The sequence below is a fragment of the Haliotis cracherodii genome, unplaced genomic scaffold (genome assembly GCF_022045235.1).
Source record: "Haliotis cracherodii isolate W230 unplaced genomic scaffold, xgHalCrac1.p SCAF_7, whole genome shotgun sequence".
NCBI lineage: Eukaryota > Metazoa > Mollusca > Gastropoda > Lepetellida > Haliotidae > Haliotis > Haliotis cracherodii.
In genome coordinates, this window is record NW_027266330.1 from 56,551,833 (window position 1) to 56,573,816 (window position 21,984).

At 41.8% G+C, this 21,984-nt stretch overlaps 1 protein-coding gene across 1 annotated transcript in view; it reads left to right on the top strand.

Moving 5' to 3' along the window:
- The first annotated feature begins 581 nt into the window (after positions 1-581).
- The window catches only part of LOC139447675 (cyclic nucleotide-gated channel alpha-3-like), a 148,760-nt gene continuing 127,357 nt past the window's right edge, over positions 582-21,984 (top strand). Inside the window, exon 1 of the mRNA XM_071229104.1 lies at positions 582-2,739. Within this exon, the coding sequence (XP_071085205.1) occupies positions 1,386-2,739 (1,354 nt within the window). The 5' untranslated portion in view covers positions 582-1,385. The remainder of the gene's footprint in view (positions 2,740-21,984) is intronic.

Consider the following 21,984-nt stretch of genomic DNA (forward strand, 5'->3'; position numbering starts at 1 on the left):
GGACTGACAATGCCCACTAATAAGCCCTCGGTCACCGGTCACCCTCGCGCGCTCTGCACGTGGCGCGTGAGACATCCAGCATTGGTCTGGAGGATCGATACGAAGTCAGCGACTCAACAGATAAAACGTTTTCCCGCTGGGTACTGTCAGTGATAGTAAACGGTGACCACTGTGAATCTAAAGCAGTCCTTGAAGAAGACTACAGATGAGATCTGATTGAAGCATACCCTACCCATCTGGTGTCGTCTGCTGCTTCAGTAAGCTTCCAATACCACGTGGTGAACCGCGAGAACCCCCCTCCCCCCTGTTTCCATGCCCCTGACGTTGTCTCTACATTCTGTCAAAGTCGATACTAACATATATCATCCTTCTGACCGCTGATTTGAGCTCGCGCGTGACGTCATAACGCTCTGCCCGCCTTTTTCCCGCGTGTTCTGAGCTCTGGCTAAACTGCTCACTCAAACCATTGAAATCAATTTCTAATTGGCTTGGACTGAGAAAGTCATTACCTTGCCTCGTTTGTACCAGAACACTGTTACAGTTTCAGTTCAACATTCTAGCAGATCTTTTTTTTATATATTCTTGGTTCGTAAATCGCCACTTTTCATATCTGATAGGGACATGGCATTAAGCCCATGAATATGCACCAGCTTTGAATCGGCAGCTGGGCAAGTGGTTCCATCTATATTTAACGTGTTTTGCATTCAATACAACAGCCGGGAATGGCCCCTTGTGATAAAGACGGGCTACAGCAAGAGATAGTTCCCCACTATGATTGTATTTCGGAATATGGAATTACGTGTGTCAGTGGCGTCGTGTCTGAGGAGCCCGTAGTGGCAACTGCTGTGACGAGGAACTAGCCCTGTGTACACACAGCTCAACAGATGCCCTGCCGCAGCAGCCGTGTATATGTCCATATGTCGCAGTGTCTGCCGGCCGGCAGGTAGCACGGAGAGCCGATGGTTCGACATGACATTGTGTCTCATAGCGAGATGCCTAACGATGTGAGGTGGACCCCGGTCGTTCTGTTGTAGTGGACTGTGCGGTGACGAGCGTGTTGTCACTACAAGAGCATGTGAAGTCACCCGCCCTGCATGCGAGTCTGTGTATACATGTTGTAGTGATATTTCGATGTGACGTAGGACTGTTTTACACACTCGACACACGTGGTGTGCAATTCCATCGATCTGACTCAACTGTCATCTGTCGTCTGCTCGTGTTAGGTGTTGATGCAAAAGTGGAATACTTTATGGACGCGTGTCATTGACGGTGTGGTATTACAGTGTGTTGGATATATTCTTTAAAAGCTGTAATCTGGATGTGCCCTTCCAACGGAGTACATGTGAGTTTAACATTCGATTCAGCCGTATGGAGGCGCTAAAACAATGTCGGGTGCATTGGCGCGGAGAAAGACTAGCGACACTGGTTTGGCGGTCAGATACACGCCGTGCGCCAATTCAGAATTGGATGGGGACGAAATTGAGGAAATCGCCATCGTGAGCAAAGATGCAAAAGAGTCACTGGAAGATGAGGTTGAGGTGGAGGCAGACGTCGAATGTGGCGAGCAGACGACAACAGCCAACGGTCCTCGATCGCTCCCTGGGTTGGAGATCTTCTCATCACCGAGTGATCGCACCAAGTTGATTGGTGAAAGATTAAGTTCCAGCGATAAAATTAGCCTCTCCTCGCCCATCTATTCAAATAAGGTGGTGGAACAGAAATCGAAGTCAACGTCGAAACAAAGTCTGTTGGATATTGTTAGCGGCAAACTGGATCTTGTCAAAACACGGAAGCGCTATTCCCTTGCCCAGTCCTCGCTCATGAAAAAGCCGAGACCGAGCGAGGCCAATATTGTGACATCGCGAGGCATTCGGAAACAGCGAAAGAAAGAAATCGAGGACAAATTCGGCAAAAAGAGCGTCAGAGGTGAACGATTCGAAACCGCGACATCGGTCAGCTCGGACAGGGATGGATGTAACTGGACATTCGTGTTTGACCCCTCCGGAAGGCTTTGTTACTGGTGGTCATCTGTGGTCAGTATGGCGTTCTTATACAACTTTTGGGTCATTATTTACAGATTTGCATTTCAGGAGATTAACGCGGATAACCTGTCCGTGTGGTTCACCTTGGACTACACCGCCGATTTCCTCTACGTCCTTGACATCGCCTTCCACTTCCGGACGGGTTATCTGGAAGACGGTGTGCTACAGACAGACCCGACCAAGCTTAGACTCCATTACATGAATACGACCACTTTCTACATAGATTGTTTGTGTTTGCTACCGTTAGATTTTTTGTATCTTTCCATTGGTTTCTGCTCAATCCTTCGCTGTTTTCGCCTGGTCAAAGTTTATCGTTTTTGGACGTTCCAAGACCGAACGGAACGTCACACAAACTACCCCAACGTGATCCGAACCGGAACATTGCTGCACTATCTATTGGCGTTGTTTCACTGGAATGCGTGTCTCTATTTCGTGGTGGCGACGAGGATGGAGAAGTCTCAGGACACGTGGAGATTCCCCAAGGATAGCACGAACACCGTCCTTCAGTACCTCCACGCGTTGTACTGGAGCACCTTGACCCTCACCACCATCGGGGACCCTCCCTCACCCGTTACCATGGGAGAGTACTTGTTTACTATTTTTGAAATGGTGTTTGCGCTGTTACTGTTTGCAACGGTGTTGGGACACATTGCCAATATAGTGACAAATGTGAGTGCAGCCAGAAAAGAGTTTCAAGGTAGGTGATATTAACATCTTTTAAATCTTTTCATGAATATTTTTGAGTTTTCAGTGAAGACATGTAACTTCAGGATACATATGAACGTCCTGATATCCTGAACGTCTTATTACACGATTTGGTTTTCCTGAGGAAAACATATCTCTTGTTTCATTGCATCTTACATATATTTCAGATTTTTCAAATTTAAAATGTTGCCATTGAATATCGCCCTATATTAACGGCATATCTCTTTATAACATATATTATAATATGTTATTTATAACCAAGGTTCGTTCAACCCCCAAAACCCAAAACCCCAACCTCCGTGCAAGCTGTCCCAAATGAACGGTGCATTGTCCGCCCACGTGCATGAATAACATACAGATGTTCTGGTGAGTTTCTATAGCATATATCGATCAGTTGTACAGTCGATGTACGCAACATTCCCAGGGACGCCCCAGAACCTTTGCCTCAATGTCGACATGTCATGCTGTTGATCCTAGTATTATAGTGACGAACTTGTAATTTGTATATTGGGATATTTCTTGCTGTTCTGACATCGAAATGTGTGCTTGTGTACTGTGACTTGAATGAGGCTGAACTTTATAGTTTCATTGCAGTAGTGGGTAATATTTGTTTGACACTGTCACCTGAATGAAGCTGAACTTTATAGTTTCATTACAATAGTGGGTAATATTTGTTTGACACTGTCACTTGAATGAAGCTGAACTTTATAGTTTCATTACAATAGCGGGTAATATTTGTTTGACACTGTCACTTGAATGAGGCTGAACTTTATAGTTTCATTACAATAGTGGGTAATATTTGTTTGACACTGTCACTTGAAAGAAGCTGAACTTTAAAGTTCCATTGCAGTAGTGGGTAATATTTGTTTGACATTGTCACTTGAATGAAGCTGAACATTAAAGTTCCATTGCAGTAGTGGGTAATATTTGTTTGACACTGTCACTTGAATGAAGCTGAACTTTAAAGTTTCATTACAATTGTGGGTAATATTTGTTTGACACTGTCACTTGAATGAAGCTGAACTTTAAAGTTTCATTACAATAGTGGGTAATATTTGTTTGACATTGTCACTTGAATGAAGCTGAACTTTAAAGTTTCATTGCAGTAGTGGGTAATATTTGTTTGACACTGTCACTTGAATGAAGCTGAACATTAAAGTTCCATTGCAATAGCGGGTAATATTTGTTTGACATTGTCACTTGAATGAAACTGAACTTTAAAGTGTCATTGCAGTAGTGGGTAATATTTGTTTGACATTGTCACTTGAATGAGGCTGAACTTTAAAGTTCCATTGCAATAGCGGGTAATATTTGTTTGACACTGTCACATGAATGAGGCTGAACATTCTAGTGCCCGTCGTATTACAATAGCGGGTAATATTTTTTTGACACCGTCACATGAATGAGGCTGAACTTCATAGTGCCCGTTCCATTGCAATAGTGGGTAATATTTGTTTAACAACATATAGCACCATACCATCCAAACCTAGATTCTAGCAATATTCGTATCTAATGTGTATTAGTATTTATAATTAATTGCCGCTGACTACGAAACAAGTTGTAATTGTGAATGACAAGTTGGTTGTGAAACTATATGAAGCAGATGCCTTACTCTGTACACTCATAATTAATTAAGGGAGGTGAATGGAATGTCTCCTTAGTTACCATCCACTACAATGCCCCAGATGTGTGTAACATTTGAAGTAGATCAGACTAGGGCACGTCCATTAAAAAGATCATTAACGGGAGATAGGTCTTGAAATGGGTTAATGGTTAACACCCACTAAAACACAATATGTGACCACCATTGATGCATTGCTATCGCCAATGGTTTTACAATCAACGCTGTTTGGCATAGTTTTACATCCGTTTTTATCATTGACCTATTATTTTGCTGGTTATCCAAGTAGTATTTATTGAATATGAGGTAACATTCTTTCCAAACCAAGAAATATTGATCAAATATCACTTAATTTGGTAGTAATGATATGTACACAGAGGCTATGGGAATTAGTACATTTCAAGGTCAGTGTAACCTTTGTGACGTTCTCGCTTTAAAAGCAAATACATTATCCCGTAATTCCAATACAGCAGGTAAAAAGGCGTTCAATAAATAACGATTTCAATCAATGTCACATATGTGTAATTAAACTCTTTGGAATACTATTTATGCTTTGGTATCATTTCGTCAGATCAAGTTAACTAAACGTCACGCTCAATGGATCGTGGACGTTGGACAACGTAAGCGTAACGTTACTCCGACGACGTCAATCAGCGCCATCTGTGGGCTCCGTAGTTCATATTTCTACATTATTAAATCAAAGTATGTTTGTTCAATAGCGAAATGAAATTACCTACTCAAGCAGAACGTCATAGGGCTAGCTGCAATCATCAGCAGCATATGGCCCGAGTCGGACTATGCCCAGAGTAGTGCATTATAGAGGATATTGTAATTGGCTGTACCAATAACTAGCACTCATAACCCTATTGATCCTCCAACACATTCACCTTCCAGCGCACCTCAAGGTCATAGAGAGTTAAGCTGCCGCTGATAACAGCGGTAAAAGATAGAAAGATCGCCCCCGGTCATACAACAGGTTAAGCTCCTGCAGTAACGACACCATGTTAACATGCAGCAAATTGTGTCAAATTACTGATTTGAACACTTGTAACAGATGTGGTTAGGCATTGCGAGAAGATATAGCACGTTGGTTTGACCGCTTTCATCAGCAGCAATACACAATAACATATATACAATAGTCAGTAAATTATGTCTTATTGACGAAATATGTTTTCACAACATGTCAATATTGACGGATTGGTGTGGTTATTGGCGGGATAAAACGTTTACATCTGCATCCGTACTTATTGCGATGGTCTTTTACACTCATTGTGTATATAATATTTACATGTCAACAATTGATATTGAAATATGATATGGTGTTGGTGGATATTGATATTTGGTAATTGATAATTAGGTCGGTAATTATGACACTGCGGTGAGCCCAAACTTCATCAACCATACGCGAATTATATTTTCTATTTCCATGTCATCTTGATGAGTTCATAACGCATTGCACGCTGGTGTATTCTATTAATAGAGGATATTGTATTCGTGTTCATGCCATACTATGTTTACGACACGAGTGTCTTAAATCCGGTATTTCCCGAGCTCTCGATTGGGAAATACCGTAATTTAGACACTCGTGTCGTGAACATAATATGACATGAACACGAATATAATGTTCTATTTATTACCGAAGAAAATGTCTACATACATAGAATATCTTTAGTGTTTACCTATAAGGACAGCAAGTCGCAACAGCAGCAAAACCACAATTTGTCGAATGACGTCAACAATCTTCAGCTATGACATCATTTCTAGTGTGACGTCCTGCCGACCTCACGTCACAATTAGATTCGAATGACGTCAACAATGTCTTCAGGATGACGGAAACAATACACTGTTGTCTCGTGACGTGATATGACCCTAGGGCACATACGATTTTTTTTATAAACCCCGATATGGTTGCCCTCATAGGTAATAACATCGTATATTGTTACATCTAGGTGTATGATATAACATTGTGTATCGTTACATCTGGGTGTATGATGTCACAGTGTGTATTGTTACATCTAGGTTATGATGTCACATAGTGCATTGTTACATCTAGGTGTATGATGTCACATTGTCTATTGTTACATAAGTGTGTATGATGTCACAGTGTGTATTGTTACATCTAGGTGTATGATGTCACAGTGTGTATTGTTACATCTAGGTGTATGATGTCACAGTGTGTATTGTTACATCTAGGTGTATGAAGTCACATCGTGTATTGTTACATCTAGGTGTATGAAGTCACATTGTTTATTGTAACATCTAGGTGTATGTTGTCACATCCTGTATTGTTACATCTAGGTGTATGATGTCACAGTGTGTATTGTTACATCTAGGTGTACGATGTCACATTGTGTATTGTTACATCTAGGTGTATGAAGTCACATCGTGTATTGTTACATCTAGGTGTATGAAGTCACATTGTTTATTGTAACATCTAGGTGTATGTTGTCACATCCTGTATTGTTACATCTAGGTGTATGATGTCACAGTGTGTATTGTTACATCTAGGTGTATGATGTCACATCGTGTATTGTTACATCTAGGTGTATGATGTCACAGTGTGTATTGTTACATCTAGGTGTACGATGTCACATCGTGTATTGTTACATCTAGGTGTATGATGTCACAGTGTGTATTGTTACATCTAGGTGTATGAAGTCACATTGTTTATTGTAACATCTAGGTGTATGATGTCACATCGTGTATTGTTACATCTAGGTGTATGATGTCACAGTGTGTATTGTTACATCTAGGTGTATGATGTCACAGTGTGTATTGTAACATCTAGGTGTATGATGTCACATCCTGTATTGTTACATCTAGGTGTATGATGTCACAGTGTGTATTGTTACATCTAGGTGTATGATGTCACATCGTGTATTGTTACACCCAGGTCTACGATGTCACATCCTGTATTGTTACATCTAGGTGTATGATGTCACAGTGTGTATTGTTACATCTAGGTGTATGATGTTACATCGTGTATTGTTACACCCAGGTGTACGATGTTACAGTGTGTATTGTTACATCTAGGTGTATGAAGTCACATCGTGCATTGTTACATCTAGGTGTATGATGTCACAGTGTGTATTGTTACATCTAGGTGTATGATGTTACATCGTGTATTGTTACATCTAGGTGTATGATGTCACAGTGTGTATTGTTACATCTAGGTGTATGATGTTACATCGTGTATTGTTACACCCAGGTGTACGATGTTACAGTGTGTATTGTTACATCTAGGTGTATGAAGTCACATCGTGCATTGTTACATCTAGGTGTATGATGTCACATCGTGTATTGTAACATCTAGGTGTATGATGTCACATCGTGTATTGTTACATCTAGGTGTATGATGTCACAGTGTGTATTGTTACATCTAGGTGTATGATGTCACATCGTGTATTGTTACATCTAGGTCTACGATGTCACATCCTGTATTGTTACATCTAGGTGTATGATGTCACATCGTGTATTGTAACATCTAGGTGTATGATGCCACAGTGTGTATTGTAACATCTAGGTGTATGATGTCACATCGTGTATTGTTACATCTAGGTGTATGATGTCACATCGTGTATTGTAACATCTAGGTGTATGATGTCACATCGTGTATTGTTACATCTAGGTGTATGATGTCACAGTGTGTATTGTTACATCTAGGTGTATGATGTCACATCGTGTATTGTTACATCTAGGTGTATGATGTCACAGTGTGTATTGTTACATCTAGGTGTATGATGTCACATTGTTTATTGTTACATCTAGGTGTACGATGTCACATCCTGTATTGTTACATCTAGGTGTACGATGTCACATCCTGTATTGTTACATCTAGGTGTATGATGTCACATCCTGTATTGTTACATCTAGGTGTATGATGTCACAGTGTGTATTGTTACATCTAGGTGTATGATGTCACAGTGTGTATTGTTACATCTAGGTGTATGATGTCACATCCTGTATTGTTACATCTAGGTGTATGATGTCACAGTGTGTATTGTTACATCTAGGTGTATGATGTCACATTGTTTATTGTTACATCTAGGTGTACGATGTCACAGTGTGTATTGTTACATCTAGCTGTACGATGTCACATCGTGTATTGTTACATCTAGGTGTATGATGTCACAGTGTGTATTGTTACATCTAGGTGTACGATGTCACATCGTGTATTGTTACATCTAGGTGTACGATGTCACATCGTGTATTGTTACATCTAGGTGTACGATGTCACATCGTGTATTGTTACATCTAGGTGTACGATGTCACATCGTGTATTGTTACATCTAGGTGTACGATGTCATATTGTGTATTGTTACATCTAGGTGTATGATGTCACATCGTGTATTGTTACACCCAGGTGTACGATGTCACATCGTGTATTGTTACATCTAGGTGTATGATGTCACATCGTGTATTGTTACACCCAGGTGTACGATGTCACATCGTGTATTGTTACATCTAGGTGTATGATGTCACAGTGTGTATTGTTACATCTAGGTGTATGATGTTACATCGTGTATTGTTACATCTAGGTGTATGATGTCACATCGTGTATTGTTACACCCAGGTGTACGATGTCACATCGTGTATTGTAACATCTAGGTGTATGATGTCACATCGTGTATTGTTACATCTAGGTGTATGATGTCACAGTGTGTATTGTTACATCTAGGTGTATGATGTCACAGTGTGTATTGTTACATCTAGGTGTATGATGTCACATCGTGTATTGTTACACCCAGGTGTATGATGTTACATCGTGTATTGTTACATCTAGGTGTATGATGTCACATCGTGTATTGTTACATCTAGGTGTACGATGTCACATTGTGTATTGTAACATCTAGGTTATGATGTCATATTGTGTATTGTTACATCCAGGTGTATAATTATACACTGTGTATTATTACATCTCCATATATGCTATTACATTGTGTATAGTTCATCTGTTATGCTATTACATAAGTGTTACATCGAAATGTGTACTAATACACCGTGTATATTGCATGAAGCGTATACGTTTACATTGTGTATCGTTACATCCAGCAGTTTTAGGGATTTTTGGCTGATATCGAACCGTGTATATACTAGTTTTATTACATTAGCCTCACATCTTACTATGGCGAAGTGTTTCTCTAGTGTAGTCTTACAGTAAGCTACTTATTGACCATATATACATACATACCGGTATAGATTAGCCCCAGAATACGAGCATCGTGCAGATGAACAGTTGTCGTGACTTGGCGGCGATGTCCATCGACAACAGCGTGTAGAGCATACACATAACACGACATAACCATGCTATTGATAGCGACGAAATCCGCGAGGTTGCATAACACGGCATTCTTAACTCTGTCATTGTCGCCACACAGAAGCACCGTCTGCCGGGCAATAAGAGAAACATGCAACACTATGCCTCACTTGTGTCTGTGGCGTGGAATATTAGCGATGTGCTGTAGTGTTTTTTTTGGCATTGAATATTGTCGCCGTGCACGTTTTATCGCCGAATTCTGTTGAATATTAGCCACACACTTGATTACAGGGTTCACGAATATTTTGGCTAACAATAATTATTACCTTGGGTAGATCGATATGTAAATGGAAATAAATTTGCGCTGACGATTTTTTGTTTATTTGACTATAAATGAGTGAGTATGGTTTTACGCCGCTTTTAACAATATTCAAGTAATATCACAGCGGGGACACAAGAAATGGGCTTCAAACATTGTACCCATGAGGGAATCGAACTCGGGTCTTCGGCGTGACGAGTGAACGCTTTAACCACATGGTTTTTATTCGGGTAAATATAAATATATTTAAACTTCTTATTCATATAGGGGGAACGGAGGGCCCAGTCGTCATAGCGCCGAAATTTGCTGTGCAGGTTTGCGTCCCTTGGGCACACCAGAAACCTATGATTGTGGGTTCGAATCCCGGTTCGCCCCGATTATGTTTCTAGGTTTGTCAGCACCATACCCGTGCTCGTGGGTTTCACCGATGTGGTAAACGTCTGAGACCTGCATCACTTCGGACTTTCCTCCAACATTAAGCTGACACGCCGTGATATAAATGGAATGCTGTTAAAAGCGGCGTTAAAACCCACATCACTCACTCACTCACTCTTATTTATATAGTTTCTCTACCGGCTGAATATGTAAACGAAAAAGTACAAAGATGTGGCCTTATGCAATCAGCTGGTCGTTGTCTTTGCCACCACAATGCGCGACATATTGAAGGTGTAATACGGCGTTATGCAACATCCAATTTTGATCAGATCTGTGGGGATTATTGTCGGAGTATGTCATCCCAGGGGCTTTGTAGCTCTGTAAAAGTAGAATCACGTGATTCCGTGACACTGATTGTGGTGTGGTGTTCTGGTTTGTTTTAGGCTCTGGGGACGTTGCCGGACGTGTAATTACATTGAATTACATTGAATAGCTGAATCAGTGCGTCCTCATAATCTGACAGTCATACTACAATGAACCATTACAATGGTTTTGAATTACAGTAGCTTACATATCATCATCATGGCATTTGTCTTCGGATATCGATTTGCAAGATCGCTCCGATATGTCTGCCGTCTGAACCGTGCTTTTGCACTTCAGACATAGACGAAACTTAATACACTTCTTAATTCATGAACACTGTTTTAAAGGATCTCATGTCTGCTTTTTATCTCTTGATCGATGACGTTAGTTCAAGAAACGTCGAAGGTGACGATCAAATATGGACTGGACATGTGATCATTTTGAGGCGACTCGGATCAACTACAGTAAGATCTGCACAGGGAATTCCGGCGACTTTTACCACCATGCCATCATATTGCGTTTCTGGTATAATTAAAATCTACAACTATTCAATAGATTTTCATTGATACCCGTGATTGTAATGAGAATAGCAAGTATATATGTTACGTACCACTGAGAACAACCACAAACAGCTAAAGAAGTAAATACAACAAATATGGGTTGGGGATCTTGTTCGACAGTTTAGCTCCTGAGAGTTTCTTGGGCTTCGGTCCCGCCCAACACTGAAGCACATGTAATACATATTGCACACGTAGTGTCTCCATGGGCATGTGACTTTGTTTCAAATTTGCCTCTTTCCGCCCAGCAGTGAATGGGTACCCGGTAGGATGAGATGACTATTTACCTTCTAGCGCCTTATATGTTGCTTGGGTTGTATACTCCCCAGGAAGCTGAGAATGAACTTCGAGTGCACACTGATCCGCTCACCAGGTAAAAATAATTATGTACCATGCGCATTTACTTGAGTGGAATTTGGATGTTATATGACCTGGCTCAACCAAGCCACTAATAATTCCAAACTAACCAACAAATAACCAACCTTTACCTTCCTTTGCTCATCAAGCAAGGACCGCCTCCGTGGTCTAGTGGTAGAGCGTTCGCCCGGAGAGCGGAAGGTTCGTGGTTCGATCCCCGGCCGCGTCATACCAAAATACGTTAAAAGATGGTACTTGTTGTTACCCTGTCTAGCTGTCCTAAAACAAGGACTGGTCAGCTCGGAGTGGGGTATTCATGTTAAACTGCGGCATGGTATCTCAGTCGGCTAGCACTATAAATCGGCATCAGTCCGGACTAGTACAAGCAGCCACACACACACACACACACACACATGCTCGCCGCTATATAAGAGCAGTAATCCTGGACGCGATGTTAAACCCGATTTCACCTCACCTCACCTCACCTCACCTCACCTCACCCCACCTCATCGAGTAGTTTTAATAATATTTGCACTACACAAGGAGAGCCCCTTTAAATCCATTTGATGTAAATCATACATAATGTTCTGTGTGAAACACTGTATCTGCTACGAAACATATTGCTAGAATACATATCGATGCTTAAGGGAAAGTTTAGACATCCATATTAACTAGAAATGATCTCGTTTAACTGATAACACAGACTACATAACGGAGGTACAAGACCGTTTAATACAAATTCGTTTCCCAAATCGATTCACAAAGGGCCATATGGTTGGTTGAGTAATATTTCCGTAACTGTATTTGCAAAAGGACACCATATTTTTTTTCTGTGTTGTAAGCGCTCAAGTCATGAAATATTTCTCAGAAAGCGTTATGAGACAGGTTAGCCATTGCATGTGGTTACGTATGGAAATCGTTTCTCGTTACAAGCTAAGGAAGATAGGCTGTGTATCATACAGAGGAACTAGGGCCGCATAATTGATCGCGTTGTGGGGGGCATTTATATAAATTGAGGCTTATTCCCCGAGGCGAACCTATCTCGCAAATATATGTCAGTCTTCTTGCAGAAAAAGTCGACGTTGATGTCGCCAGTCCGTCTAAAATTGCTCTCAGACACCGGAGCCATCATTCAACATGTCTCCGTACTTTCGTAATTGTCATGTACATGTCTTCATCGCGATAGCCGCAGTTTCGCACCTGGGTCACTTCCGGTAGTGAATGCTTGTTTTGCGTCACAGGGCAATTATTGCAATAACTGTGGCTATCTGTGCTCGGTATCTGTCGCTCGCCTTCGAGTTGATGTGGCCACACAGAGATGTCTTGCCTGCTGGTGTCGCCTACAATCGCCTGCATTAGTAACGCACGAACAATACCAAATACGCGTGTATTACATCTGACGGCAGCAGAAAGATTCTCTGTAAGTCTGGAGTGCAAATTACCAACAATTCCGTTGCTATGGCTACTGTACGTTTAGTCAAGATTGTGAGTTTCTGTGAAGAATGTTTTTTTCGAAAGGTTAAAGTCAAACTCATAGGGATGGCTAAAATGGTGGAATTATTTTGTTTTTTGTTACGTGTGTGTATTTGTTTTAAAGACCGCGAAATTGGTCTTCAGCAACCCATGCTTGTCGTTAGAGTCGACTAACAGGGTCGGGTGGTCAAGATCGCAGCCTTGATTGATGGAAGTCGTATCCTATATGCCAAGTTCGATACGCTCATGATGTCGATCAGTGGATTGTCTGGTCCAAACTAATCATTATTCACAGACTGCCGTCATACAGCTGGGATATTGCTGAATACAGCATTAAATAAAAAATAATCAATGAAAACCTGTTTTAAAATGACCTTAAATGCTAAAGGGTTGACCTGCGAAACGGTACCTCCATATGTTGACTCCGGCCACAGGCAGCCTGGGCAAGTCAAACTGGTGATCGATAACATGAGCAACGGCCCACGACGACGGGGTCATGACAAACATGGTTGAAGGCTGGCGTGGGGAGGGTTAGTCCTGCACCATAACCGTGGAATATATTTATTTTATGAAAAAAATAATAATCTAGAAATGTATACAAAAGCAAGTCTAGCCAGCTCAAGCTAGCTCTATTCCACATCTGAAATCAGCAAAGGGATTTTTTTTTTTTAGAGTCAAGAAGAACATTGTGTAATATAAGATTTCAGAGACTAAATGTTAGTCTCGGGGAGGGTCTGCAACTCGCAATCTGCAGTGCGTTGTTTGTTGATGGTGGTTCAAACGATTACGTCACAGCTTGGCTAAACTGACGTTGACGGTGGCCGGAGAGATGTACACGGCCCACTGACCAACACATCAACGTCTGGCCACATACCGGGTCAGTCTTCAATGGGTTGATCATTTACAACTGATACGATTAGTTGTCGATACGGAAGGATTAAAATGCAATTACAGCCCCATAATTTTCTGTGCATTTCCATAAAGCCGATACACAGCTGGGTTGTTAGATCGCCTTGACATCTCATGACGTCACCGAATTGCGGAAGCTGGTCATTTAATTGAGTTATGCCACCGTTACGACTCCTGAGAGATATTTAAACCGGGTTCAATAGGCGAAGCTCGTGCCAAGAGAATTCCTAGTCTGTAGAAGTCTGCTGTTGTGTAGCCCACTGTATCCGGTGCTCAGCGATCCCGCTGCACATGGGGATCAACGATCAACGATCCCACTGCACCCGGTGATCAACGATTAACAACTCCACTGCACCCGGTGATCAACAATTCCACTGTACCCGGTGCTTAAAGATCAACAATCGCGCTGCAATCGGTGCCCAACGATCCCGCATCACACGGTGCTCAACGATCCCGCATCACACGGTGCTCAACGATCAGCGATCCCGCATCACACGGTGCTCAACGATCAACGATCCCACATCACACGGTGCTCAACGATCCCGCTGCACCCGGTGCCCAACAATTCCACTGTACCCGGTGCTCAACGATTAACAACCCTGCGCACACGGTGATCAACGAGTCCGCTGCACCCGGTGCTCAACGGTCAACGATCCCGCTGCACCCGGTGATCAACGATCAACGATCCCGCTGCATCCGGTGCTCAACGATCCCGCTCTGGACTTATTTCACTGCTATTTTGCTGGCCTGTTTCTCTCCAAAATGGCACAGTCGTGGAGTTTAAGAGAGTTAATGCACCAGAATCGTATTTAGCTGAACTTTCTCATATTCGCGCATTGAGACACAATGCGATGTTGTCGGTTAATTTGCAGGCAACATGCAACACTGTGCGGAGGGGGGGTTGTTGGTGCATCCAACAGAACAACCCAACTCCTAGCTGCAGTCGTGTTTTTACGCCGGCTCACCGCACCACTGCTAATCGTACTGGTTATTTCCGCTGATACCCCAGTGCATAGTAATATGCCTAATGTTCTCGTAATGGGGAAATGGCTTCTCTTTAATCGATGTGTAAACACCGGCGATAGATCCACCTTTTCTCTGTAGTTACATAAGGATTTGAAACAGCATAAACATCCACGTTAAATCTGACGTTTAATCCCTTAATGATACACTCCTGTGAAATTAATACAGATTTCAGTGAAGCAGCATTTGTCACTGTTCATTCGGCAATTATCTGTCTTTTTATCCGCTGAATGCTCGATTGCTCGCCTGCGGTTCCTGTCAAATGAATATTGCATTTACACAAGTAATTCATTGGGATCTGATTTATTATGAATCGTTTCGTATCTATTACCGGTAGGATAATTGTTTTCAAAACGTAAACTTGTTTTTGAGTATAGGATGTGTATTGTTATAGAGCATGGGTTGGTTGGGGGAGACCGTAGAAATATCCCCTTTCCCGCTATACAGTCGCTGCAGCAATTCGGTGGATATGAAGTATTATTCAATGTTTGTTTAGCTTCTTATTGTTTTACTGGTTTATATAATTGTTTTATTCCATTTCTGCATGTCTTGAATGCATCAACTTTCTACGTGTTTCGATTCACTCTGCGGACTTACCCCCCGTAGTTGCACCAGGATCCGCTGAGCAGGGATGGAATCCTAGTTATTATTATGATCCAAATTAAATGTGGTTGTGGGTAAATAACTACGACCTGCATCACATTCGTCCCCCCCCCCCAAAAAAAAAAACAACAACAACCAAAACAACCAAAACCAAACAAAAAACAAAAAAAACAACAAACAAACAAAAAAACAATAACAGCAATAAAAAAATAAAAAATAATAATAATATAAATATAAAAATACTCCCAACATAACCAAAAGCGAACAAAACGAAATTGAAATTATGTTCACAGCTCACTCATTCACTCACTCGACGTCGAACAGCCTTGGATATATGACGTGACATATATTAACTTAGTTATTTAGCTAAATATTGCCGATACGCGAGAAACTCACTTGTTCTTCTCATTCACGTTGTCTTATTTGATTTATGCTTTTGTTAGCCGACTAGAATAATGATTGGGTTTGTGCCGGTGAATATTCAAACAAACCTACTAAACATCATTTGATTCACAAAGTATTTTCATGACCAGCGCTTTCTTGACATCGTTGAATCTCCGATGGACTTTCGGATGCACTTGATTGCGGAATAGTAAACATTCTGCCCGGGACTATAACGACATTTGTAGACACTTCCGCTCTGAAGTGAGCCCATCGGCTGCGGCAGCGTAATTAGTAAGTGTTTGATCAATGGTCCAAGAACAAGACCAACAGTGTAGGAGTTCGATTATTGGCTAGATGGCACGACAGCGCCATCTAGGTGTAGTCTCAGCGCCACCTTGAGGGGTACTTTCGTCAGTGACAATTTTAAGAAAACACGCCCACCCTGAAATTGATTTTTCAGCTGTGGTTGGTTTAACGTTGTTTGCCGTTTGAATGTGGGCTTTGTACAATCATTTAATTTAATGCGAAATTCTTTATAAGGACTTCCATGTGTACTGCTATTGTCGGTATGGTGGGGTAGCCTCGTGGTTAAAGTGTTCGCTCGACACGCCGAAGGCCCGGGTTCGATTCCCCACAGGGGTACTATGTATGAAGCCCATTTCTGGTGTCCCCCGTCAAAATATTGCTGAATATTGTTTTTCTTTCTCTCTTTCTTTGTTGTTTAATACCGCACTCAGCAATATTCCAGCTATATGACGGCAGTCTGTAAATAATCGAGTCTGAACCAGACAATCCAGTGATTGACATCATGAGCATCGATCCACGCAATTGGGATACGATGCTAGGATCAACCAAATCACCGAGCCTGCCCACCCGATTCCGTTAGTGGCCTCTTACGACAAGCACAGTCGCCTTTTTCGGCAAGAATGGGTTGCTGAAGACCTATTCTACCCCGGATCTTCACGGGTCTGGAATATTGTCAAAAGCGGCGTAAAACCATACTCACTCACCCCAGGGCGACAGTAACATGGCCTCTCTGTAACAATTACATTATTTTAATCACATTCACATCTCTAATACATTCAATCGATTGATGATCAATCTTCATTATCATAGATTCCATGATGGATTATTTCATTCCATCGACTAAGAAGGATCAGCTAATCCCTTACGTTAACTGTGTACAGTAAAGTGCAGAAGAATCTCTCCTGTCGAAATGAATTAGAAGAAAATCCATATTACTATCTGCACTACCAGACTGACGTAACGGTTAAAACTGATAAACTGCTCATGTTATAGGTTAATGGGAGCCAGCTAGGTTGACACAGGCAGTGTGGAGGCAAATAGTCATTGACACATGTAGTGGCGCCCCCTTACGGCGCGTGCGAACCGCCAGGTGCAGGTAACGATTACAAGTAAATCCAAGTCAGCATTTGTTTGGCCGTTGAAAGATGCTTTCAGTCCGACTCATATCACTGCAATGGTTGTCAATAGTGTACCATATAGCACACTGTCTATGACGATAGTTGTATACAACACAACAATACCATCCCTGCTCCAGTCTCTGTCTCAAGGAGCAAGACTGCTGTGGAAGATCCTCCTTCTCAAGGTCCTGTAAATAGTTGCATTGATCCTTGTTAAGATATTCTTTTGGTTTGTGTGGCGTTTTTGTTGTGAGTTGTGCTATCTGTCACTCGATGGTAATTCGATTGAAGCAGAGCGAGATTCGTCTTGTCGCCGACAAAAGCAAATTATTTCCCAGAAACATATTTCACAGCGTCAGTATAAGAAAGTGTAAATCGGTTCTTCTAGAGAAATAATTGCGATTTGTTAAAGGTCAAATAAGGCAAAAACAGCAGCTTAAATGTGAATTATGCAGTGGTGGTTATGGTGTTGATTAATCAAAGAACGGTTCGGATGTTAATACGAAAAACTACACAACTATGTTCATGGCGAACTGCTCTACGAACAGTAATACGAAATACACTACTACCTGTAGCAATAAGTACACTACTAAGTACACTACAAACCACACTACTACGTACACTACAAACCACACTACTACGTACACTACAAACCACACTACTAGTACAACGTACACTACAAACCACACTACTAGTACTACGTACACTACAAACCACACTATGTATATTATTAAGTACACTACAAACTACATTACTAAGTATAGCATAAGAACACTACAAACCACACTACAAAGTATAGTATTAAGTACACTACAAAGTATAGTATTAACTACACTACAAACTGCACTACAAAGTATAGTATTAACTACACTACAAACCACACTACAAAGTATAGTACTAAGTAAATTACAAACTACAATGCTAAGTACATTACGAACTACACTACTAAGAACACTACGAACAGCACTACTAAGAACACTACGAACTACACCACTAAGAGCTGTACTACTGAGAACACTACAAACTACACTACTCAGAACACTACGAACTGTACCACTAAGAACACTACTAACTACACTTCTAAGAACACTGCGAACTGCACTACTACAAACTGCACTACTAAGAACACTACGAACTACACCACTAAGAGCTGCACTACTGAGAACACTACGAACTACTAAGAACACTACGAACTACACTACTCAGAACACTGCGAACTATACCACTAAGAACACTACTAACTACACTTCTAAGAACACTGCGAACTGCACTACTAAGAACACTACGAACTACACTACTACAAACTGCACTACTAAGAACACTACATACTGCACTACGAAGAACAATACGAACTACACCACTACGAACACTACTAACTACACTTCTAAGGACAGTACGAACTACACTACTATGAACTAGACCACTAAGAACAGTACAAACTGCACTACTAAGAACACTACGAACTACACTTCTAAGAACACTACGAACTACACTACTAAGAACACTATAAACTACACTACAGGAACACTACAAACTGTACTACGAAGAACAATACGAACTACACCACTAAGAACACTACTAACTACACTTCTAAGAACACTACGCAACTTCAGCAATAAACTGGTTGTACTCTTGGTTTCCGCAGCAAGCGTAGTACTTTTACTTGCTTGAGTAGACAGGAGCCCAGTCAAATTTGGCGGACGTGACTATTTTGACAGGTTTTTAACGCAATTGTTGCTCCCTAGGCACCCTGATTTAGACACAAATTTGACAACGGCGCTGTCCAGCCTATATTAAAATAATATCAATTTGTCTACCTGACCATTTGTTCAAACAGAAGTTAAACTTGACCGTTGAAGATCCGTGTTACAATTGGCCTTGTTTGCCCATGCTTTAACAAAGAAGACACAGTTCATGGATAACAACTTCTTTAATTTCGGTATAGACCCTTATACCGTTGTCGGGCGAGACTGTGTTATGAGAATGGTCCATGTTTGTCGTAAGAGGCGACAAACAGGATCGGGTGGTCAGGCTCGCTGACTTGGTTAATGCATGTCATCGTATCCACATTGCGTGGATCGATGCTCATGACATCAGTCACTGGATTTTTCGGTCCAGACTCGATTATGTACATACCGCCGTCATATAGCTGGAATATCGCTGGGCGCGGCGTTAAACAACAAACAAAAATCCGTTCTACGTACTCTTCATATTCTCTTGTTGGTACTCACGTCAGCGGTGTACTTAGTAGTGTGGGTGTGGTGTACTTAGTAGTGTGGTTGTAGTGTACTTAGTAGTGTGATTTGCAGTGTACTTAGTAGTGTGGTTGTAGTGTACTTAGTAGTGTGGTTGTAGTGTACTTAGAAGTGTGGTTGTAGTGTACTTAATAGTGTGGTTGTCGTGTATCTAGTAGTGTTGTTGTAGTGTACTTAGTAGTGTGGTTGTAGTGTACTTAGTAGTGTGGTTGTAGTGTACTTAGTGTGGTTGTAGTGTATCTAGTAGTGTGGTTGTAGTGTACTTAGTATTGTGATTTGTAGTGTACATGTACTTGGAAGTGTGGTTGTAGTGTATTTAGTAGTGTGCTTAGTAGTGTGATCTGTAGTGTACTTGGTAGTGTACTTAGCTGTGTGGTTGTAGTGTACTTAGTAGTGTGGTTGTAGTGTACTTAGTAGTGTGGTTGTAGTGTACTTAGTAGTGTGGTTGTAGTAAGCTTAGTAGTGTGATCTGTAGTGTACTTGGTAGTGTACTTAGCAGTGTGGTTGTAGTGTACTTAGCAGTGTGATTTGTAGTGTGCTTAGTAGTGTGGTTGTAGTGTACTTAGCACTGTGTTCATTCAAGCGTAGCATGCTATACGAGTCCGTCCATTGTTTTATCGCCCTCGTTTTCCACACCATGTATACATTATGTAAGTCCCTCTGCGCCAATGAAGCCGGGGAGTAAGATCGTTAAGCATTGTTCGTAAAGCTCATACGTGTTCCCTATAATTACATTTATTGATGCAACAGAACTCGCTTCAACAGATGAACCTAATGGCGAGGGGTTGCCGGCAGTGCTACGGCCGTGTGTTAATTGTTAATGCGATCTACCGTTTGGCCATCTATTAAGTGTTGACATCCTGCTGTAGACAAAACGGGAATACTTGGGGGGTGGGGTGGGGTGACTGTAGGGGACTGAAGCCAGAAGGGCGCTCCCAGTTCAATACGTGGGTGTAATCTTCGTCAGTGTTGGGTTGCTCTTTTAATGCAACAATCAGCATTGAAATACTTCTTTTAACAGCTGAACTGAAGCGCTCCTGTATGAATTGTTGTATTTCCATAATGATGAATATAACATATATTTGGACTTGTGTGAATTTAGTGTAAAGTTTACTAAATTAGTTCTTTTCACTATCCAATCAGACACTACGGGATTGGTTGGTCAGGCTCGCTGACTTGGTTCATGCATGTCGTATTCCAACCAGTTTGTCATTTTTTACTAATTACACTGACCCGTGAAGATCCAGGGTAGAATAGGTCTTCAGCAACCCATGAGTGCAATAAAAGGCGACTATGCGTGTCGTAAGAGGCGACTAACGGGATCGGGTGGTCCGGCTCGCTGACTTCCTTGATGCATGTCACCGGATCCCAATTGCGCGGATCTGACTGGTATGACGTCACTCGGGGAATACTTTTTGTACATAACAGACGTTGGATCTGTTCAACTGTATGCACTCTCAGATTCCGTTAGTGTCTGGTGCATCTATTTGAAACTCTCAACTGCCAGGACATGGCAATTACAAAGATAATTCACGCAGCACAAATAGTTCGTAATTCTTAGCAGCTCTTTTCACTTGTTTGAGCGGAGACGAACTTTGAGTGAGTGAAAGGGAGGGCGCCTCAAAATCTTTGAGATGCTAAAAGAATCTTGATTGGAACACGGAGGCTCACGAGACTAATACCAGTGCTTGAGATAGCGAGAGGTGGATTTTGAACATGGTCTGTGGGAGGACAAACGAATGAGTGTTTGACACAATCCGAGGCCGTTTCATTGCGTTGGAGTTAAATCAAACCAGATGTCATAATACCGTACAACTACTAATAAAAGTACGTGTTATTTTCTTCAATTTGTTTCGTCATGTGTGACCCTGGGTGCCGTCCTTGACTGTCCAATTCGCCCATTCCTGCATGTAGTCTTGTGTATGACGCAAATGTCCTAATTCTGTGATAAAACAACGCTGCTGGCTGGATGGGGTGGGGAGTGGGAGGGGGTGGGGTGGGGTGGGGGGGGTGGGGGGTGCTTGACTCATGAGAATCTCCTCCACCCAGGCCTTCTCAAACGGAACCTCATATGAGGCCTGTTGTATCCCCCAGGGAGATAATTCGCAAGAATTGTTTTTGTTTTTGTTTGTTGTTTACCTGGCAGTGACTGGGTACCCTGTATTGAGACATGGTCGCGTAAAACTCGCGCACCGGGTGTCCGTGTGACTAGCGAACGCTTTATCCGCACGGCCAGACAAGCAAGTATCGTAAGAGGCGACTAACGGGATCGGGTGGTCAAACACTCTGACTTGGTTGATGCATGTCACCGTATCCC